The following is a 24,373-nucleotide window of genomic DNA, read 5'->3' as shown; positions in this document are numbered from 1 at the left end:
CATGGGGCTTGAACTCACAGCCCCAAGATCAAGAGTTACATGCTTTTCAGATTGAACCAGCCAGGTACCCCCTTTAAACAATTTTTGGATTATCTCCTTAGGAAAAAGTTCTAGAAGGCAGTTACTAACTAAAAAGAATATAATGATATTAATATAATTGCCAGATTATCTTACTGAAAGTTTATATCGGTTTAACTGTTCTCATTAGTGCACGAAAGTACCAGTTAACTGGACTCTCACCATCACTGGGTGTTATGATTCTTTTTCATCTTTACAAATTTGATTGATGAAAGATGGTTCCACTTACTTTGCATTTCATCGATTACTAGTGAAACTGTGTCTTTTGTGTTTTTTTAAAAGGTTTTTTGTATTAGTTTTTTTTAATGTTTATTTTTATTTTTGAGAGCAAGAGAGACAGACAGAATGTGAATGGGGCATGGGGGAGAGAGAGAGGGAAACACAGTCTGGAGCAGGCTCCAGGCTCCGAGCTGTCAGCACAGAGCCTGACGTGGGGCTCGAACCCATGAGCAGCGAGATCATGTCCTGAGCCAAGGTTGGACGCTTAAGTGACTGAGCCACCCAGGCGCCCCAAAAGATCTTTATTTTCACTTATTTTTTTAAGTAGGCTCCATGCCAATGTGGGGAGAGAACTCAAAACCCTGAGAGTAAGAGTCATATGCTGTACCGAATGAGCTAGCCAGGACCCCCAAAACTGTATTTATTTGAACTTTAATTTTATATATCACAGTCATTTTAGATAATAAATTTATTAAAGTGTGCTTCATATGTTTTTATGTGCTGAGAATTTTTTTGGTTGTTTTAGATTGTAATTAAGCCAAGCTCCTTGAGCAGGATGAAGACTATCTTCACACAGGAAATTTTTACTGAGCAGGTACTTCTTTTAACTTTATTCTTTAGGTACTTCTTTAATTTTGTTTTACAACATTCATTTGGGGAAAACTTGCATATCTCAGTTTAAGAGTATACTATAGTCCTTTAGTTTCCAATGATAGTTTATTTAATCTCTGAAACTTCTGTAAAGAATAATCCCATTTAAAGTTTACTTTTTTGAGAGAGAGAGAGGGAAGGGTGTGGAAAGGCAGAGAGAGTGAGAGGGAAAGAGAGAATCTCAGCAAGGAGATGATGCGGGGCTCGATCCCACAACTGTGAGGTCATGATGTGATCTGAAATCAAGAGTGGGGGAGCACCAGGGTGGTTCAGTCGGTTGGGCAACTGACTTCAGCTCAGGTCATGATCTCACGGTTTGTGGGTACGAGCCCTGCGTCGGGCTCTGTGCTGACAGCTTGGAGCCTGGAGCCTGTTTCGGATTCTGTGTCTTCCTCTCTCTCTGCCCCTCCCCCACCAATGCTCTGTCTCTGTCTCAAAAATAAACATTAAAAAAAAATAATAATGAAATCAAGAGTGGGTTGTTTAACCGACGGAGCCACCCAGGCACCCCTAAAGTTTACTTTTAAAGTATATACTACATACAAATGTATGTTTTAAATTTATATTTTTTGGAGATTTTGAGTAAATACTAAGAGTATGGTCTTAGATGTTGATGGTAAGGATCTCACATAGAGTAATCATTTGGATTTGTCAAGAGAAAAACAAAATATAGACCTGTTTAAACTTTTAGGCTGTAATGTTCATTTCTAACTAAATTATAAGCTAGAGTGTCTACATTCCTTATTCTTGTATTTACATGTTCTTATTTGGCCTTAGTTATTTTGTCCATGGGTAATCTTAAGGATATTTTGTTTTTTTTTTTAGTGAGGAGACAATTCTGAAATTTAAAATTAATTCCCAGAATAATTTGTTAATGTAAACCTCAGATAACAAAGAACATACATGTCTTAAAAAATGAGATTCGAAAATACTCATGGATGCATAACTGTGTTTATTTTAGGGTAATACTCTCATCCCTATACCAAACTCTCTTTTCTCTCCTCAATGTACATACACTCCCACGTACAGACACACATGGTACATAGGAGACTCATAAGTTATTTTTTATGTGTTTATTTGAACTGACTAGAAGATGACTTTGGGAAGGGTCTTTGAACAACCATTAGAGGTCTATGCATGACAGAATGAGAATGACAATAAAAATTCCTGTTTATGTCAATGTGATAATTTATATCATATATAAAGAATTTATATCACATATAAAGAACTGATACTTTATAATTGACATGTTTTTCAAAGCACTTTTTCCCCCTCACAAAAACCTTTGAGGCAGGTAAGACTATATTGTTCCATTTTATAGATGTGAAAATAGACTCCAAAGATAAAATGACTTATGTAAAGTCACTGAGTCCAGATTTTATGATTCCAAATTTTAGATTTTTATTTTACCTTACTACATCACTGTCAAACTATCTATGCTTAAAAACAAATTTAAAAAATTAGAGTGCTTTACAAATTCCTAAATGTATGCTGCCTCATCATTCAGAAGTATTAATTACCATGTAATTAGTTTTTCTCATTCATTCCTAAGGACCGCATTTGTATTAAATATTGACAGTCTACCTGCTAATTTTCCCTGTTTCAGAATAATTTTATATTTGGTTTTATCATATGTATTAATATTGTTTTCCCTTTTAGGTTGTCACAGCTCATGCTGTTCGGGTCCCTGTCACCAGCAACCTGAGTGCCAACATTACTGGATTTTTGCCCATTCATTGTATTTACCAGCTTCTCAGGAGCCGTTCCTTTACCAAGCACAAAGTGTCAATAAAAGTATAACCTTATAGTTATATTTCAAGCTACAACCCAAGTTAATGGTTTTTTTTCCTAGTTCTATTTCTGTTTATAGGCTTCTGTGGATTTTGTGTATAAAATATGTCTAATTACTATCCATTTATACATAGTAACTAGGACTATGTATAAATGTATGTATAGTTAATGTCAGATTTTAAAAATAATATAATTCTTAAGTTATTGACAAAATGTACAATGGTACTAATCCATTTGAATTTTCAATAATAGCATGTGGCTATTTCGTTAAAACTTAGTAAGAAATTGCCATTTTCTATACTTTGGTTTTCTTTACCAAACAAAGTTTCTTGTCAGCCATGACCAGCATTTGTACTTTTGTCACAAGGATAGCTAACACCTAACATACATATTTCGATATATTTCCAGTTACTTATAGTTGGCTATATCAAACAGTTAAAAGGTCTTCTAAAGAAAAGGATAAACCCCAAAAGTAAAGAAATCTGAGCCTTTTCTGGAGGCTCTTTAATTTATAAAGAATAATGAACACTTATATGCATTGATATATTACCTTTAACTATCCTTGTTTTCATGATTTAGTGAAGTTGTTTTCCAGGTAGATTGTATCTTCTGCTTCTTTATATTTTTAACAAATGAAATAGAAAAGATTTAAGAGTCTGAATGCACACCCACCATATCTACATGTCCTCTATCTGTGTGTAGTTAAGTGATAGTCTCTCCCATAAGTAGTTGCCAAGGCCACTTTTTTTTTTAAGTAGTCTCTAAGCTCAGTGTGGAGCCCAGCACGGGCCTTGAACGCACAATCCTAAGATCAAGACCTGAGCTGAGATCAAGAGTCAGGTGCTAAACCGACTGAGCCACCCAGGCAACTCATCACTTTCTTAATCTATCTGAGGATTTGCTGTAAAGAGTTGTTCCTCTCCCTAAATTCCTCTGTGCTATGGGGTCTATACCTAAGTATAGATATAGTAGTGACTTACAATATTTTTCCTACTACTTAATAACTAATAGACTAAAAACCCAAAGTCCATATTTGAAACCCAGACTGATCATCATTTTAGATTTATCTTCTACTAGACAATAGTCTTGATTAAGATATAACAAGTAATTCATATTTTTAAATCAAAGACAGTTGTGAAACTGGGTAATATATTTATAACTGCTAAAAGTTAATAGTTTCAGTGATTCATAAATCATGTAAAATTGTATGTACTTATTAAATTTTACTTGCTTTTTCTTATTGCCATAATTGATTTAGTGCCTATAACCTTCTTTTTTAGGACTGGATTTATAGACAGCTGTGTGAAACCTCTACTCCACTCCATCCTCAATTACTTCCTCTGATTGATGTATACATAAATTCCATACTTACTCCAGCATCTAAATCTAATCCAGAAGCCACAAATCAGCCAGTCACAGAACAGGAGATCCTCAGTATTTTCCAAGGAGTCATTGGGGTAAAGTAGTTGTTCTTGTACATTTTTCTGATTTTTATTTTATTTTATTCTTCTGACTTGTTTCATATTATTTCTTTGATTATTAGAGGACTTCTGGGTGGTTCTGAACTTTAAATGAGATAAAATTTCTTCAGCTCACTTAGGAAATTTATAGGTATGTTATTAGTTCCAAGTGGTTTGTTGAAGAGGCACTTTTTGAGGAGTTCTTTTAAAAGGTCCGTTTTAAAGTCTAAAGAGTGCCCCAGAGAGTGTGTGCTTAACACAGGACTCTGTGACATTACAATACATTCAACAGATGTTTGTTTAGCTTCCTGGGAATCTAAGATCTACTTAGATTCAATTGGGCAACTTGAAGAAAATTTTTTTTTGTCCATTTCTTAGAAGGAAAAGATGGTTGTATTTTTCATAAATATATTCAGACGTAAAATATATATTTTTTAGGAGTTATGTTCTTCATCGTGATTTCAGGTAATACTTGAGACTCCAGTAAACCTTTTTCAGAAGCAGCCTGATAGAATTGCTGTTGAGGAAAGCTGAAGTCCTTTTTTTTTTTTTTTTTTTTTTGTCTTAAAGACTGTTAAGCATGTTGCCTTTCATCTTCCATACCATCTCAAATTTAAACTTCAAGTTGTCTCTGAGTTTAATACAAACATGGCAATGTTTCTCCCATTTTATCTGCTCTTGGGAATAGTAACACTGAATAGTCTATGTTAAATGATTTTACCATCAAAAAGGCAGTCATGAAATTTAACAGTATTTTAAAGTATTTATATTATTACCTCCAGGGTGACAACATCCGTCTTAATCAACGTTTCAGTATCACAGCACAGCTTTTGGTGCTTTACTATATACTGTCTTATGAGGAGGCTCTCCTAGCAAACACGAAGACTTTAGGTAAGGTGTACATGTATATAGGGGAGTGTTTCTAGTGATTGTTCATTTGATTTGCTTATATTGTGTTATTTTCCAAGCTGTCATGAGAAAATAAGGTCTAGTATACTAACAAATTCCAGTATCATTCTGTAGTCTTTGCAATGTAGGCATTATATACTCTGATGCATAAATACATGTATGTATGGGCACATAACCACCCCTTGAGGCTCAGTCTTCTTTTTTTTTAGCAGGCTAAATTAATAATGGCCTAATTGCCTATATTTTAGCAATTTAATGACTCTACTAAGTACCTATAAATTAAGAGATAAATCTGAAAGAAGTAACTGAAATTTTTTTGCTTGATTTCAATCTTTGCCCTGCCTTCCTTCCATTAGTGTGAAGAATACCAACTATTCAAAAACAGGAGAAAAAAACAACAGAAGAGTTTCATTTTGCCATTAAAATTATCACTGAACTGGGCTTTCAAACAGCAACTTTAATATCAGAAGATCAGATTTAACATAGAAGATATTGGTATAAAGTAGTATGCTCTTCTATATTTGAAAAAGAAAATTCACCTGTGTTTTAGGCTTGCTAAGTGTATGTAGTTCCATACTGAACAAAAAATGTCATTAGAAAGCTGTAGGCATTTAGTATGTAATACAGGGAAAATTCTTGTAAGGGCTGTTATTTTGCTGAGTGATTTTACTTTTTGAGAGCTATAAATCAAAGTTACTATTCAGTGTTCGGTGGGTCAGTTTCTTTTATTTATCTTAAGTATTGGATTTTAAGAATACTGTGGATTTCTCAGCTGCTTTCTTTCCTGACTATAATCATTAGGGTTATATGGATGATATCCCTTAACTGTAATTATAATCTTAGTCATATTAGCCACAAGATGGGCTAATAATAGGCAGTAGATAATAGTCTCTCACTTTTATCCACATATAACTAATTCTGTTAAAAAAAAATGACACTTGTGATTCAGTAGACCATAGAAGAATAAATTACAAGAAGGTGGTCTGGGGGAGAATTCAGACCATTCACACTGTAGCTGGAACCAAGATACACTCTTATTTTTTATATAAATTAATGTCTAGCAAAAAAATTTTTTAATACAGGAACGTACAGAGAGTAGTATAGTCAACTCTTATGTGTATACCATGCAGAATTAACAAGTACTCAGGATTTTTAGGACTGGAGCAATCTTTAAAGATTATATATTCCAGTCCCCAGTGATATGTTTAGTTCAACTCTGTTCCTGTTAAGCCTCTGTTCTTTACTCAATAATCTGATGGATCTCAGTTGGAAAGTTAAGGATTTTAGGTTAGGAGTACAACTTGGCCTGGATTGAATCTGGGAAAGGAACTGGGGCATTAGAGGAAAGTTATTAAGTTTTTACAAGATTCTAGGGAAAAGATAGTGGTGTTTTGGACTGATAGTGCATATGTATTTTTCAATTAGAGTTGAAATGTTTTGCTGATGAATTCATGAGATTTGAGAGACCTGAGCCAAAGTTAATGTGGAGCCTTTTGGCCTGAGCCTAAAGGACAGAATGGCTATCAACTGAAATAAAAGAGCCAGGGGAAGGAGCAGATTTGTGGAGGATCAGGAGCTCAGTTTTGGACATGTTAATTTTGAAATGTGTGATAAACTTTCAAATGGGGATGTTAAGGAGATAGTTATATAGACTGGCCTGAATTCAGGGGAAATAACTAGACTTTGAGATTCTTCAGCATATGTATGATATTTAAAATCATGACATTAAATAGGATCACCAAGGACAAGAGTAAAGTGTGGGAGAATCAGGAGGTTATGATGTCCTGGAAGCCAAGAGAAGATGTTTCTGAAGATACAGTGATCCCCTCTGTCAAATGATGTTTCTAGTAAGTTAAGGTTTAGACTGAGGCTCAGCTGATGACTGCATATTGCTTGCTGGATGTCATTTGACTTTTACAGTTTTACTAGTAAAGTGGTAGGAGAAAGCCTGATTGTAGTGAATTGAAACGAAAAGTAGAGGAGATATACTGAAGACAGTGAGTAGAGACAGGTCTTTGGAGAAGTCATAAAGAAAGGAAAGCAATGAATGTGATAATTGGAGAGGAAAATGAGGTCACGAGAGGGCTTCTTCTTTTTTTTTTTTTGAAGGTGAAAGAGTTTAGGGAATGTTTGTATGTTGTTGGGAGTAATCTAATGGAGAGGCAAGGTTGATAATGCTGAGGACAGAACCCCTGGACTGATGTCCTTGAGAGGTGATGGATGTGGAAAACAAATAGAGAGATCTGTCTTTTTCTTTTTGGTTGAGGAGACTTTTTCCTAGTCTAGTTTCTCATCTCCAAGGGGAATAAATAACTGCAGAATATGTCACAACATGAGAGAACTTTGCTCTTTCACATTCAAAATGGTAATTCTGCCTCACATTTAATTCCTACATGTGAAGTTATATTCTGGTTTTAGTACATTGTTAAATGTTCTGTGGTTTTGGCCCTTATAATAAAAATTATTGGGATCCACCAGGTAGCTGAAGATGCTCACATATGGAATTCTGAAATTTCAGTTAGAACCAAGTATTGGATTATCATAGCCATTAAAGTGCATATGAGGGCATCTGGGTGGCTTAGTTCGTTAAGCATCGACTCTTGATTTTGGCTCAGCTCATGATCTCATAGTTTGTGGGATCAAGTCATATATCAGGTTCTATGCTGACAGTGCAGAGCCTGCTTGGGATTCTCTATGTCCCTCTCTCTCTCTGCCCCTCCCTCTCATATGTGCACGCTCTCTCTCTCTCTTTCTCAAACATTGGAAAAAAAGTGCATATGTGTCTATATATTTTTCGTATGCACATATATTTTTGGTTTGTTTAAAAATATTTATATTTGTTTATATTTATACCATGTATATTAATTTTAGTTAAATATTGTATTGATCCAGAAGAATATATGTAAGAAATAGAGTGCTATAATAAATCCCAATGTACTAATACCTAATTAAAATATGAGCATTACCATTATAGTTCCAGTTTTTAGACTTAAAAAATGTTTCCTGTTTATTACATCTAAAGACTTTATTACCTCTCTTTCTGCCCTTCCTTCTCTTGCTCTCTCGAAAATAAATAAACACTAAAAAAATAAAATAGAATGCAGTAACTTTTAAGCAAACATTGGCCAATGTTATTTTTTTTTAATGTTTATTTTTGAGAGAGGGAGAGAAAGAGAGAGACAGAGCATGAAAGGGGGAGGGGCAGAACAAGAGGGAGACACAGAATCCAAAGGAGGTTCCAGGCTCTGAGATGTCAGCACAGAGTCCATTGCAGTGCTTGAACCCACGAACTGTGAGATCATGACCTAAGCCAAAGTCAGATACTTAACCGACTGAGCCGTCCAGGCACCCCATTGGCCAATGTTATTTATTGGCAACTTCAAGTTTTGGAACTTTAAAATAAAGTTTGGACGAAAAAGTTGTATGACCATATTTTAGAGTAACAGTATAAGAATTTTAAAAACTTATTTCATTGTTTACCTACCTAATTGTACCTTATTTGATGCAAAGGAACTGGATTTAAAAAAAGAAAACATTTATTAGAAGTTGTGTTTACTGGAAAAAAATCTAGGAAATGAGAAAAGTAAAAAGATTGAAATATAAACCACCCATAATTCTGCTAGTCACCATTTGAATTTTCTTAGAAAACCTTTCAGTCTTTGCACAGATGATAGCTTTTACAAAGTCAGAATCATAATACATTTTTTTAAAGATTTTATTTTTAAGTAATCTCTACACTCATTGTGAGGCTCACAACCCTGAGATTAAGAGTTGCGTGCTCTACTGATTGAGACAGCCAGGCATCCCAGTAATACATATTTTTAATCTAACCTTTCTCCTTAATACATTTTAAACACTTGCCTATTATAGTACATTTTCAAGGACATCTTTAAATAGCTGTACAATATTTCCTCATAAATATCTCATTACTAACAAACTTCTTTTTGTTGGACATTTAAACTGTTTCCAAATTTTGCCATTATAAACAGTGGAGGAATGACTGTTAGAGCTAACTTTGTACATAGGCATGATTATTTCTGTCCTTAGGAGAGATTCCTAGATATAGAATTACTAAGTCTATAGTAATTGTACTATAAATTGTAAGATTTAAAAAATGAACAAGTTTGCCTGGGTGGCTCAGTCAGTTAGGCGTCTGCCTCTTGATTTTGGCCCAGGTCATGACCTCTGGTCAGTGGGTTTGAGCCCTGTGTTGGGCTCTGCACTGACAGTGCAACGCCTGCTTGGGATTTTCTCTCCCTCTCTCTTTGCCCCTGCCCCACTTGTACTCTCTCTGTCTCTCTCTCGCTCTCACTCTCAGAATGAATCAATAAAATTTATATAAAAAAGATGAACTGCCATATTGCTTTCCAGATAGGTTATACCAATATAGACTCCTATATTTGCATAAGATGTGAGTGCTTTTTTATAATATAGAGTATTATTATTTATGGTGTTTAAAAAATTTTTTTTTGATGTTTTATTTATTTTTGAGAGACAGAAAGAAACTGAGCTTGAGCAGGGGAGGGGCAGAGAGAGAGGGAGACACAGAATCTGAAGCAGGCTCCAGGCTCTGAGCTGTCAGCACCTCAGTTTATGGTGTTTTTTAATTATAAAATTTTGGGGGGAAGAAAATCTTCCAAAGCTAGGTACTAACGTTCATATAACTAATCACCTATATGTTCTTTTAGGACCTTATTATTTCCTTTTTAAAATTTAAGTATGCCTTTAATTAATTTTGGTGTAAAGTATGGGGTACAGATCCAATTTTATTTTTTTATAATTGGCTATTTGTCAACATCACATAGTGAATAATCTGTCATTTTCCTATTGCTTTGGAAGGTCACTTTGATGTACATTGAAGTTTTCTTACAAACCTATGTCTGATTTTGGATTTTCTTTCTTAAGTTCCAGTCACTTTCATCATAACTTGTTCAGAATTTTTGTCTGTTCTTACATATTTAATCTTTCACATGAACTTTCCAGAGAAGATTATTATGCTGGGATTTTTGATCAAAATTATGTTAAGTTTATAGATTTGGAGAGAATTTACCATCTTTACAATATTAAGTCTTCCCATCTAGATATATGAAATAATTTTTTTTCATTGTTAAAATTTAAGCTTCATGAGGACTGATTTTTGTCTGTCTTTTTGCCATTGTATCTAAATCTAGTATATTCCTTGACACATATAGTTAGTAAATGTTTTTTGAATGAGTTCAAATTTATTTAAGTTTCAAAATTTATTCAAGTTTTTTTGCATCTGCCAATAAAATTTTCCTTTATATAGGTTCTGGATAATCTTCTAACAAGTTATCACTGGTTATAGGAAAGGTATTGGTATTTAGTTTGGATTAGTTAAGCTCTGAATTTCTTAGAGTACCATTTAAAAAATAATTTATCAAGTAAATACTTTTTTGGCAGTTATTGAGATGACTTGTTTGGTCTATTTATATAATTCATTGTAAAATTAATATCTTTATATTCCTGGAATGTATCCTACTTGGTTTTGGTATGTTATTCTTTTAGTATGGTGCTAGGTTTGATTTGCGTGTTGTTGTTTTTTTTTTTTCCATCTGTATTTAAACAAGTGAAATTGACCTTTTTTCTTCTTTCTTTTTTCTCTTTCTGCTTTGGTATCAAGTTTACACTAATTTCTACGTGAATTATTTTCTATCGGATTTTTTTAAGGATTAAAATGTCACAAAAACTAGGGGCAATGTAAATAATATTCAAAGTATTTCTACAGTTTTGTTGGGGATGAGATTAAATGTTAGATTTGACTCTTTGAAAGCCATGCATTGGAAGAAGTTTGGAAATATGATTGTTGTCAAATTACAGTTTATCTTTTACTGAAGGATTAAGAATATCTTTGATGCTGTATTTCACAGAGATGTTAAAGAGAAATAAGTGCTTTAGGCAGGGCCTCATGGGCTGCTAGTTCTTTGATGGAATCATTAAAATGTGATCAGGATTTTGTCTTCATTTTTATAGGTCCAGAAACTTAAATATTGATACTTTACCCTAAATTAATCTTGGAGACTATAGATCTTAATAATACCAGTTAACATTTGAGTGCTTGTCATGTGCCAGACATTACTTGAAGCACTTTACATGTGTTAACTCATGTAAACCCTCACAACAATTCTATGAGATGAGTACTGTTTCTGTGATTTTACAGGTGAGAGCACTGAGGCACAGGGAAGTTAAGAACTTCCCTAAGCTAAACTTCCCTAAGCAATAAGTGTGGGAACCAGGATTTGACTATCACTGGAACACCTGTGTGTGTGTGTGTGTGTGTGTGTGTGTGTGTACTTTATTATTTAACATATCTATCTTTACTAATTTATATATAAGTATTCTGTGTAAGTATAGTCAATCTATTACTTTCTCTTTAAAGTACCATTTTATGTGTTTTTTTCCTCTTTAGTGTTATTTTATACATTTTATACAATTTTATTTTATATCAAGATGAGCCATAGGGCTGTAGTTTCAAAATGGGTTTTTAGTATTGAGGGTTTTTTTCTTTTTCTTTTTTGAATCCCCCTTCACCTGTTTCTTCTATCCCCCACCCCCTGCTTCTGGCATCCACCAATCTGTTCTCTGTATCTGCGAGCTTTTTTTTTTTTTTTTTTAAGATTCCACATAAAAGAGATAATATGGTATTTGTCTTTCTCTGACTTTTTTCACTTAGTGTAATGCCATCGAAGTCCATCTGTGTTGTTGAAAATGGTAAGATTTCATTTTTTTTTATGGATGAATTAATTATATTACACACACACACACACACACACACACACATCCCACATTTTTCTTTATCCATTCATCCATTGATGGACATCTAGGTGTTTCCATATTTTGGTTATTGTGAATAATGCAGTGAACATGGGGGGATCTTTTCAAGTTAATGTTTTCATTTTCTTCAGTTAAATTACACAAAAGTGGAATTGCTGGATCATATGGTTCTATTAATTTTTTTAACTTTTTAATTTTTAAAATTTTTATTTTTTAAAGATTTTTTTTTTTAAAGTTTATTTATTTATTTTGAGGGAGAGAGTGGGGAAGGGGCAGAAATAGTGGGAGAGAGAGAATCCCAAGTAGGTTCCACACTGTCAGCATGGAGACTGGTACAGGGTTTGATCTCACGAACCGTGAGACCATGACCTGAGCCAAAATCAAGAGTTAGATGCTAAACAGATTGAGCCATCCAGGTGCCCCTCTATTATTAATTTTTTGAGGAACCTCCATATTGGCTATACCCAATTTACATTGCCATCAGTAGCACATAGTGTTCCCTTTGCTCCACATCCATGGCAACACTTATTTCTTGTCTTTTTTGGTAATAGCCACTCTAACAGGTGTGAGGTGATGGCTAATTGCAGGGTTTTTTTTTGCCTTTCACTGATGATTAATGATGTTAAGCATCTTTTTATATACCTATTGGCCATTTGTATATCTTCTTTGTAAAAATATCCATTTAGATTTTCTGCCTATTTTAAAATCAGATTTTTTTTTTTTTTTTTTTTTTTTCTGTTGAGTTGTATGAGCTATTTTATATATTTTGGGCATTAGCCTTTTATCAGATTTATGATATGTAAATATTTCCTCCAGTTCATTTGGTTGCCTTTTCATTTTGTTGATGGTTTTCTTTCCAGTGCAGAAGCTTTTTAGTTTAATGTAGTCACACTTGTTTATTTTTGCTTTTTTTTTTTTTAAGTTTATTTAATTTGAGAGAGAGAGGGTGCAAGTAGAGAAGGGGTAGAAGGAGAGAGGGAGAGAGAGAATCCCAAGCTGGCTTTGCACCATCAGTGCAGAGCCCGACGCAGGGCTCAAACCCACTGACTGTGAGATCATGACCTGAGTCAAAATCAAGAGTCAGACGCTTAACTGACTGAGCCACCCAGGTGTCCTGCTTTTGGTTTTGGTGTCAGAGTCAAAAAATCACTGCCAAGACCAAGAAGTTACCACCTACGTTTTCTTCTAGGAGTCATAAGGTTTTAGGTCTTCTGTTAAAGTCTTTAATCCATTTTGAGTTAATCATTGTGTGTGGTGTTAGATAGTTGAGCTTTATTCTTTTGCACGTGGCTGTCCAGTTTTCCCAACACTGTTTATTGAAGAGATTGTCCTCTTGCTTATTATATATCTTTGTCTCCTTTGTTGTGGATCAGTTGACCATGTATGCATGGGTTTATTTCTGGGCTCTCTACTTTGTTCCATTGATCTATGTGTCTGCTTTCATACAAATACCAAACTTTTAATTACTATAGCTTTGTAATATAGTTTAAAATCAGAGAGCATGATCCTTCTAGCTTTGTTTTTCTCTCTCAAGGTTGCTTTTGGGTTTTCTGTGGTTTCATACAAATTTTAGTATTATTTGTTCTAGTTCTGTGAAAAATGCCATCAGAATTTTGATAGGGATTGCACTGAATTTGTAGATAGCTTTTGATGATATGGGCATTTTAATAATATTGATTTTAAACAGTTCAAATGTGGGGCGCCTGGGTGGCGCAGTCGGTTAAGCGTCCGACTTCAGCCAGGTCACGATCTCGCGGTCCGTGAGTTCGAGCCCCGCGTCAGGCTCTGGGCTGATGGCTCAGAGCCTGGAGCCAGTTTCCGATTCTGTGTCTCCCTCTCTCTCTGGCCCTCCCCCGTTCATGCTCTGTCTCTCTCTGTCCCAAAAAAAAAATAAATAAACGTTGAAAAAAAAATTTTAAACAGTCCAAATGTTATAAATAACAAATTATAAATAACAAATATTTTTAATTTGTGTCCTCTTTAATTTCTTTCATTGATGTCTTATAGTTTTCAGTATTCAGGTCTTTCACCTCTTTGGTTTAACTTATTCTTAGGTATTTTATTCTTTTTGATGTAACTATAAATGGGGTTGTTTTCTTAATTTCTCTTTCTGATAGTTCATTATTAGTGTATAGAAATACAATAAATTTTTGTGTATTGATTTTATATCCTGCAGTTTTACTGAATTGATTTTTTTAATAGTAGACTTTTTATTTTAGAAAGAGTGCAAATGGGGGAGAGGGGCAGAGGAAGAGAGAGAATCCTAAGCAGGCTCCATAACCCTGGGATCATGACCTGAACCGAAATCAAGAGTTAGACATTCAACTGACTGAGCCACCCAGGTGCCCCCTGAATTCACTTATTCTAACAGTTCTTTTTTTTTTAATGTTTATTTATTTTTAAGAGAATGCGCGAGCAGGGGAGGGGCTGAGGGGCTGCAGAGGATCTGAAGCTGGCTCTGTGCTAACAGCAGAGAACCAGATGTGGGGTTTGAACTCATCAACTGTGAGACCATGACTTGAGCCAAAGTTAGACTCTCAACCCACTGAGCCACCCTGGTACTCCATATTCTAACAGTTTTTTGATGGAGTCTTCATATGTCATCTGCAAAGAGTGACATTTTTACTTCTTCCTTTCCAATTTGGATGTCTTATTTCTTTTTCTTTCCTAATTGCTCTAAGACTGCTTCCTTCACTAGTAAGTGTTGGAACCCCAATTTGACTGTCATTAGAACCTATTCTGTTTAACTTCCTTCTGAAACGTGTTCTTAATGGAATTCATACAAAATTGGTATGGAAAACTAGGATGCTAATTTATTAATTTACAAGGGAGGTTATGTTTAGTCAAGAGGTATATGGTCTATATAGGCAATGATTCTCAACCTTTACTCTAACACTTGGACTTATGTACTTCTTGTCTTCAAAAAAAAAATTGTTGAGTTTACACTTTGTGGTTTGTATTTGAAAAAAGGGTAAGCATATTGCATATGCTTTTTTTACACTATGAACATCCTGGTTGATCATATAGTCCTATGGTGTATAATAAAGTACCTTGGAATGAGAGGAGGGTGCCAGGCATATAGAATATGGTGGAGATGAGACAAAAAAAAGATAAGCATCTGACTTTTGATTTTGGCTCAGGTCATGATTTGATGGTTCGTGGGATTGGGCCCACATCTGTGCTAACAGCACAGAACCTGCTTGTGATTCTCTCTCTCTGTCTCTCTCTGCCTGTGCATGTGTGCTCTCTCTCTCTCAAAATAAATAAATAAACGTAAAAAAAAAAAAAAAAGATAGTGTTGATTGGTAGGTACCTTTATTCTGTAGGATATAGGAATCCACTGAAGGATTTTGAGCATGTAACCGGAGGCACGTGATCTGATAAAATCTGTATTTACGTAAGAGGACTATGGCAGCAATGTGAAGGATGGATCAAAGAGAAGAGAAATTGGAAATAGGGAAACTAGTCTATAATAGATATTTAAGCAAATGAGTAGGTACTGATTTAAGACCACAGAAAAAGAAGAGAAATTAAGATGGACTTGTTTTATTTATTTATTACTTAAAAAAAAATTTTTTTTAATGTTTATTTTTGAGAGAAAGAGAGCACAGGGGAGGGGCAGAGAGAAATGGACACACAGAATCTGAAGCAGGCTCTAGGCTCCAGGCTATGAGCACAGAGTCTGATATGGGGGAGGGGTGGGAGGGTGCGTGGGTCAAACCCATGAGATCATGGGCCTGAGCCGAAGTCAGACACTTAACTAACTGAGCCACCCAGGTGCCCCTTTATTTATCTTTTAAAAGGATTTTATTTTTAAGTCATCTTTACACCCTGTGTGAGGCTCTAACTCACAACCCTGGGATCAAGAGTCACGTTCTACTGACTAAGCCAGCCAGCTGCCCCTAAGATGGGCTTGTTTTTTTAAAAAAAGGAATTGTTTGCTGGCTAAAGGTAGAAATTGTGAGAGGGCAGTCAAATTCATACTGCCCAACTTCCTTTAAAAAGAGTGGATCCTGAGAAACTTAACAGAAGACCATGGGGGAGGGGAAGGAAAAAAAAAAAGAGAGGGAGAGAGCCAAACCATAAGAGACTCTTAAAAACTGAGAATAAACTGAGGAGGGCTGATGGGGGGTGGGAGGGAGAGGAGGGTGGGTGATGGGCATTGAGGAGGGCACTTGTTGGGATGAGCACTGGGTGTTGTATGGAAGCCAATTTGACAATAAATTTCATATTAAAAAATAAATAAAATAATAAAATAAACTAAAGAAAAAGAGTCAGTCACCTGGGCATCTGGGTGGCTCAGTTGGTTAAGTGGCTGACTTAAGGCTCAAGTCATGATCTCATGGTTGGTGGGTTCGAGCCCCACATTGGGCTCTGTGCTGACAGCTTGGAGTCTGGAGCCTGCTTCATGGATTCTGTGTGTCTCTCTCTTTTTGCCACTCCCTCGCTTGTGCTCTGTCTCTCAAAAATGAATAAATGTTAAAAAAAAAAAATTTTTTTTTAAGTCAGTCACCAGTATAATATATAATATAATTAAATTAAGACTATTGGAGTCATGAAGCTTTAAGCCATATGGTCATGGCTACATTTAGTCTTCCTAATTAGTTTTGGGAGAGTCTTGACTTATTGGGGGTTTTTTTGTTTTTTGTTTTGTTGGTTTTTGTTTTTTAGTGTATAACACTTCTGCAGATGGCTTCTCTTAACGATTTTTTTCCCTACTAGTTTCAATGTAGGGGCATTTTCCAGATCTTCCCCTTAGATATGTTCTTGCTTTTCCTGTGTATCCACTATTAGGTAATGATTCTTCATTTTTTGTGAAGTATATTCACAGGGTAAGTGAATGAAATGCAATTTAATGTTTTTTGTTCCATTTAGGTTGAAGGTTAAGATTGCTGTTGTTTGTTACACTGTTTTTATCTTACACTTTTTATCTTTGACAGCTGCTATGCAAAGAAAGCCCAAATCATATTCGTCTTCTTTAATGGATCAGATTCCTATCAAATTCCTTATTCGACAGGCTCAAGGACTGCAGCAAGAGTTGGGAGGTATTTGTTTTGCTTGCTTTTTACTGCTAACGTTTATTGTTAAAAAATGCGGTACTGTTTATGTTATAAAGTGTAATAGGTGCTCGATGGTAAAAAATCCAACAATTCAGAAGTGAATTCCTCTTTACATACCTATCTTACTCCTTGCATTTACCTTTCCCCAAAACCCAGTTTTATTTTGGAATGTAATTTCAGACATTTTTTCCGGTAAGTCGAACCATATGAAATTGCAGGTATTCAACTTTTTTTGACCTACAAAAATACAGTTTCATATGGATAAAGCTAATAGCTACACACATGTAAAACAATTGTTTTTTTAAACTATAAATGGTATTATACCCTATCTCTTTTGGTACTTGCTTTTTTCTTTTGGTGTCTTAGAAATGTTTTTATGCCAGTACATGTAGATCTACCTTATTGCTTTTAATTGCTCCATAATTTTCCATACCACAGAATTACTAGATTTTTACTGTAAAACTGTCAAATAGACATATAGTAATATTTTTAGAAATTCAGTTTTTTTTTAATGTTTATTTATTTTTGAGAGAGAGAGAGACACAGTGTGAGGAGGAAGGGGCAGAGAGAGAGGGAGACACACGATCTGAAGCAGGCTCCAGGCTCTGAGCTGTCAGCACAGAGCCTGTCACAGGGCTCCAACTCACCGACTACAAGATCATCACCTGAGCTGAAGTCGGACATTTAACTGACTGAGCCACCCATGCGCCTCTTAAAATTCAGTTTTTTTCTTAATTTGACACCACTCTTTGTAATGTTTGAGTGTGGGTTTTTTGTTTGTTTCTCTGAAGTTGGAGTTTTCTTTTTCTTTCTTTGTTATGGTTGGTTTCAAGCAGGAACAAAGATGACCTTCTTTGGTCACATTTAGTCAGATGTCTGCATTTATTTACTTATATCTTTGCATAATCTTTTCCAAGGAAATAATGTTTTATTTGACAATGTTTGGCAAGTAACATTTTATTGAAGAGATTATGAAATGTAGATTAATTTTCACTATTGTAGGTACTCAGTTTATGACTGTTTTGGGATAGTCTTAACTGTACACGTAGTTGTGCATTTAGATATTTAAACTTTAAAATAATACCACTTTTGGGGTGCCTGGGTGGCTCAGTCAGTTAAGCAGCTGACTTTGGCCCAGGTTGTGATCTCGCAGTTTGTGAGTTTGAGCCTTGCATCGGGCTCTGTGCTGACAGCTTGGAGCCTAGAGCCTGCTTCAGATTCTGTGTCTCCCTCTATCTCTCTGCCCCTCCCCTGCTCGTGCTCTGTCTTTCTCTGTCTCTCAAAAACAAACATTAAAAAAAAAAAAAAATTAAACCACTTTTGACTGTTGCAGCATTTTTCAAATAGAAATATTAATTTTAAGCAGTTTCTGTGACAAAGGAAGCAGATACTGTCCCTCCTGGGACTGAGCAGTGGTATGATTTGATCTAAGTTGCATAATAAGGAGATGATTGGATGAAAAGTACTGGTATTACACCTAATACTGTTACTACTAGTCTTACAACTCTGATGAGGATGATAATAATATAGTAACAACAATATTTTTGTGCCATTTGCATAGCGGTACTTCATGTATCTAATTATTTGTACACTATCATTTATTTTATCGTTGATATTATACAGTAATAGTCATGAATAGTCAAACTATGCTATAAGCATAGCATAGCATAATCTTGTTACAAGCAAGACTTTGATTTAGTAAAAGGAAGTTTCCTATTCCTTTTGAACTTCCTTAACTCTTCTTGAAGGAAGGCCAATGCAGTGTCTTGTAGGTGTCATCAGTACTGCCTTGGTTGGCTGACATACTTAGCTACATGACTCAGGGAACTTTAAAAAATGTCTTTCAGTCTGTTTCCTTACAGTAGAATGAAGACAATGTTACTTACCTTGAAGGGCTGCTAGGGAGAAATGAAAAAATGTACATAGAATGCTTGAGATCTTTTAGGTACTCAAAGGGGGCAATTTTGATTTTTTACCCATCTGTAGCAGTGATTCTTAACTGGGCTGGAAGAGAGAGCATGTGTTCTTCTATCGAAGCCTGTCAGAATTTCTCAATGAGGCCTTTTTCAAACCATATATGATCTTCCCAAAATGGACATGCTTTTCACCTTTTTTTTTCCTTCCTCCCTCTTGAACTATTGCTATGTCAAGTGACTTTTCCTGATGGGAGACTTTTATATTAGGATAGGGTAGAAGAAAGCTTGAGAACTTTTGATAAAACTTGTAGTTTCCACCTTTTTGTGTATCAAATCACTTGGGGATCTTAAGCAGATTCTCTAGCTGAACTACTGAACAGAAGTTCTCAAATGGTAGTATGCTTGCACATATGAAGTATAAAGTGCACATTCTTTTGGTTTGCCGAAAATGGAAGGGACGGGGAGGGAGAAGATTTTGATATTTGAGAATGAAGAATCCAGTTGGCTTTTTGTAAATTTTCAAGGGTTACATTCTGCTTTACTACGTCTCCTTGCAACTAATTACCCACATTTATGCATTGTGGATGATTGGATCTGTGAAGAAGAAATCACAGGAACTGATGCCCTGTTAAGGCGTATGCTACTGACCAATAATGCCAAAAACCACTCTCCTAAACAACTCCAAGAAGGTATAGTAAAATGGATACTCCTTTTACCCTGTTGTAGTACAAAGAGATGTTAGGCTCATTGAAATCTTCAAATCATGCAGAATTTTCCAAGCGTTCCAGGGTATGTAACCATATTTGGTTAATATATTTTAAGTAATTTTCTTTGAGTTTAAGGAGTTTTAGCCATTTCTTTTTGACATGCTTGTATCTGTTTTTTCATAGTTTCTATGTCCATCACTAAACAGGTCACGTGGCTTTAGGAAGGTCCGAACTGGTCAGAAATAAATGCCATGGAATAGAGCAGTGTACTTGCTGTTGCTGGATAATGTTCAACCACTCTCAAATAGAAATATGATATGACCCACATATGTGATTTTAAACTTTCTATAGCCACATTAAAAGTAAAACACAGGCAAAATTAATTTTAATAATTATTTAATTTAATCCAGTATGTCTAATGTATTATTATTTCATCATGTAACCAATATAAAAATATTAATGAAATATTTTACTGTTTTTCCATACAAAGTCTTTCAATGTGGTATTTTATATTTACAGCACATCTCATTTTGCACTAGCTACATTTCTTAAGTGTTCAATAGCCACATGTGGTTAATGACTATTCTATTGAAAAGCATAGTTCTGGATACTTTTTACTAACAGCAGTGTGCTGGGTACTTACATCCTATAGAGGGGGCCACCCAGATGGAAGATATCAAGAAGTTTGAATCTTAATGAATGTTACTACCAAAAACAATATTTGGGTATATTTTCATGTTTCAGTCAATTTTTTAAATTAGTCTGAATCACCAAGGAAATGACATTTGTCTTGGGTCACCAATGTATTTTTTTAAATGGGATTTTTCTTGTTGTTTTGTTTTGTTTTGTTTTTTTATGATATAACTATACTTAACATGAATTTTTCTTAGGGCTCTTATTTTAAGTATAGCCATAGCCACTTATGGGCAGGATTGAAAGTTTTATTCTTTTTGAGCAACAGTGTTTCCTTGATTTTTGTAGTGTGTAGTCTGATAGGACGGTATTACCAAATATTTGGTAAGCTGTATAGAAGTTAGATCATGACTGCTAAGTTTTCCTTTTAGCATTTTCAGCTGTCCCAGTAAGTCACACACAAGTGATGCAGATTCTAGAACACTTGACTCTGCTCTCTGCCAGTGAACTTATACCATATGCAGAAGTATTAACATCCAATATGAACCAGCTGTTGAATTCAGGGGTTCCGCGGCGAATTCTTCAAACGGTCAATAAACTATGGATGGTTCTTAATACTGTGATGCCTAGAAGGTAATTTCAGTGTATTGTTTCATGTAATAAATAAGTGTATAGCAGTGATTGTATACAATAACCTAAACTTAAATGTGGAAAAAATGGTTGAGTATCTGATAATATAAATCCTTCCTAAAGACTGCTAATTAGAGAGCTGTTATAACTTTAAGGAAAAGGATAAACTTTCTTTGGGGCGCCTGGGTGGCTCAGTCGGTTAAGTGCCAACTTCAGCTCAGGTCATGATCTTGAGGTTTGTGGGTTTGAGCCCGGCATCAGGCTCTGTGCTGACAGCTCAGAGCCTAGAGCCTGCTTTGGATGCTGTGTCTCCCTCTCTCTTTCTGCCCCTCCCCCACTCATGCTCGCTCGCGCTCTCTCTCTCTCCCTCACTCACTCTCTACCTACCTCACTCTCTCTCTCTCTCTCTCTCTCTCAAAAATGAATAAACATGAAAAGAAATTAAAAAAAAAAGAATAAACTTTCTTTTAAGAAACAGAGAGAAACTTTAAAGTATTTCCAACTTGAGAAAGTTCTTTAAAAATTAGTTCCTCATGTATGGTCTTTTGTGGCTAATTGTGATTTAGATCACCATTGTATCTTCCAATCATTGCCATGGCTTCAAATTTTGCTGCACATTAAAAATCACCTGGAGAGCTTTTAAAACCCCTAACCCCCAAGTTGTAACCCATGCCAATTAAATCAGAATGTCTGTTGGTGGTCATTAGGTCAGCCATTAGTATTTTTTTTTTAAGTATTTCCCGGTGATTCTGGTGTGCAGTAAAGTTTAGAGAATACTGGATTAATTATTTTGCCTTTACAAAGATGAGTCTCTCCTGTTCCATATATTGTATCAAAAACACCTGGTTTAAGTAGGTGATGGGGATGGAGTGCACTTGTTGTGATGAGCACCGAGTGTTTTATGTGAGTGTTGGGTTACTAAATTGTACACCTGAAACTAAAATTACACTAGGTTAACTAACTGGAATTTAAATAAAAACAAAAGAAAATACTGTTTAAATAGAGAAACAACCAAAAACACCTAGTAAAAACAGAATGCTGGGCTGGACTTACCTGTGATTTTGATTCAGTAGGTCTGGGAATATTTATGCTTTTTATTTTTTTAATTTTTTTTTTTTCAACGTTTATTTATTTTTGGGACAGAGAGAGACAGAGCATGAACGGGGGAGGGGCAGAGAGAGAGGGAGACACAGAATCAGAATGCTTTTTATTTATTTATTTTTTTTAAATGCTTATTATTTTGAGAGAGAGTGCGTGTGTGCCCACAAGTGGGGAAGGGGCAGAGATTGAGAGAGAGAAAGAGAGAGAGAGAGAGAGAGAGAGAGAGAGAGAGAGAGAGAGAGAATCCCAAGCAGGCTCTGATTCAGGGCTTGATCCCACAAACCATGAGATCATGATCTGAACTAAAATCAAGATTTGGATACTTAACCAACTGAGTCCACCCAGGTGCCCCTATACTTTTCAAATTTAATTTTTACTTATATCAGATAAAGAAATACACATAACTTAAGAACATAAATAGTATATTCCTTCCCATTTTAGACTGTTGCTCCCCAGAGACAACTATTTTCAGCTCTCTTACCTTTTTATTCTGGCATTTATGTCCCCCCATCTATCTCAGTAATATAATTACTATGATTTCCTGACTATCCAATTTAGAAATTATCTTACGACTTTCCACTATACAAGATAAAGGGTTAGCACTTTTACCTGTTTGCTCCTCCATGAGTTCCTCTTCCCCCAATACATACTTTCCCTTCCTCTGTGTCTCCCAACACAGTAATATCAAAATTTTTGGTTGAAGCAGTATTCAATGTGCCTCTTAAGTCGTAATTTTATAGGTGACCTATGCGATATCCTTTGATTACAGTCTCTTTCCTATACAGCTGCCTTCCTTTATACCTTATACACAAACCCTGAGTTAATACTTTCCTCTTCCATTTGCTTGGGGTTTGTTTTGCTTTTGTTTTTGTTTTGTATCAACTAATTCATCCCTCAACTTCATTGAGAGGAAATTTACTTTACAATTAGTTATAATACATCAGGTAATGTATCAGTAACATTTTTTTGTTGGAAACATTCCTTTCATAGCTTTCCATCTTCATTTTTCAATTTGGGACATGCACAGTAGTCATCCTGGAATTGCTTTTGTCTCTCTTTTTGGATTCCATGTTTTTCTCTTTCTTGGTTTACGTCTTCATTTTAGTGAGTGGAACACACACTCAAGTTGTTCCCTGAGAAAGGGTGTTTAGAGAACTTATTTATTTTTTGAGACTTCCAGGTGTGAAAAGGTTTTTATTCTTCCCATTACATGTGATTATTCTTTAGCCTGGGTGTAGAGTTCTAGCTCAATTTTCCTTTCAGAAATTTGAAGACTTCATCCTACTGAATGAATTGAGCTTCCCTTGTTGCTATTAAGTAATCTAATGATATACCAATTCCCACTCCTTTGTATGTGACCATTGTTTTTTCTCTCTTAAATTGTAGGGTTTTTTTCTTTCACTGTTTTCTGGAATTTCATGATGATGTATTTTGGTGTGGGTCTTTTTTTATTCATAGTTTCATGTGCTTGGCCTTTTTTTAGTCTGGGACTAATGCCTTCATTTTTTTTTTTTTTTTAATGTTTATTATTTTGAGAGAGAGAGAGAGAGCACAAACAGGGGAGGGGCAGAGAGAGAGAGGGGGACACAGAATCCAAAGCAGGCTCCAGGCTCTGAGCTGTCAGCACAGAGTCCAATGCGGGGCTCGAACCCACAAACTGTGAGATCATGACCTGAGCTGAAGTCAGACGCTCAACTGACTGAGCCACCCAGGCACTCCTAATGCCTTCATTTCTAAGGACATTTTAATATATATATTTTTTCTTCAATAATTTTTTTCCTCTGTTTTCTGTAGTTTTTGTAATTGGGATTTTAAGCCTCTTGGTTTAAACCCCCTGATTTTTCAATTTTCTCTCTTCTTTTTAAATTTGTCTTTTAAATATATTTTCTGAATATTTCCTCAGTGTTATCTTCTGGTCTTTGATTTGAATTAAAAAATTTTGTTATATTCTTAATTTCTAAGAATTCTTTCTTACCTGAATATTTTTAAATGCCTACTGTTCTTGTTTCATATATGCAATATTCTGTCCTTTAAGGATATTAATTATAGGCTTAAGAAAAATTTCTCATCCCTACATTCTCTGTTTCTTTGAAGTTTCTTTCTGTTTGCATATTTTAAATATTTATTTATTTATTTACTTATTTATTTTTATTTGAGAGAGTGAGGGAGGGCCGATGTGGGACTTGATCCCACAATGCTGGGATCGTGACCTGAGCCAAAATCAAGAGTCAGACACTCAACTGGCTGAGCCACCCAGGTGCCCCTCTGTTTGCATATTTTAATCTTTCAAACTAGATGCTTTCCTTAGGTGTCTGATGACTCTTGGCTGTCCACTCATATGTAAGAGTGGACAAGCAAGCTCTATGTGCAAGGTGGGGCTGATGAACTCTGCGGCTTCCCTGTAAGAGATCAGGTACTCTTCATAC

The 24,373-nt window shown here is 35.3% G+C and overlaps 1 protein-coding gene across 2 annotated transcripts in view; it reads left to right on the top strand.

Annotated features, from left to right (window-relative positions):
- INTS2 (integrator complex subunit 2) overlaps positions 1-24,373 on the top strand; it is a 60,648-nt gene that overhangs the window by 22,783 nt on the left and 13,492 nt on the right. For both annotated transcript variants that reach the window (XM_030295455.1, XM_030295454.1), the window contains exons 12-18: positions 824-892; positions 2,608-2,742; positions 4,020-4,196; positions 4,982-5,090; positions 16,841-16,945; positions 19,401-19,565; positions 20,648-20,849. In XM_030295455.1, the coding sequence (XP_030151315.1) occupies positions 824-892; positions 2,608-2,742; positions 4,020-4,196; positions 4,982-5,090; positions 16,841-16,945; positions 19,401-19,565; positions 20,648-20,849 (962 nt within the window). The remainder of the gene's footprint in view (positions 1-823; positions 893-2,607; positions 2,743-4,019; positions 4,197-4,981; positions 5,091-16,840; positions 16,946-19,400; positions 19,566-20,647; positions 20,850-24,373) is intronic.

This window comes from Lynx canadensis, chromosome E1 (genome assembly GCF_007474595.2).
Source record: "Lynx canadensis isolate LIC74 chromosome E1, mLynCan4.pri.v2, whole genome shotgun sequence".
Taxonomy (NCBI): Eukaryota; Metazoa; Chordata; class Mammalia; order Carnivora; family Felidae; genus Lynx; species Lynx canadensis.
Note: the sequence above shows the minus strand (reverse complement) of the source record. Positions and strands in the feature narration are given on the sequence as shown.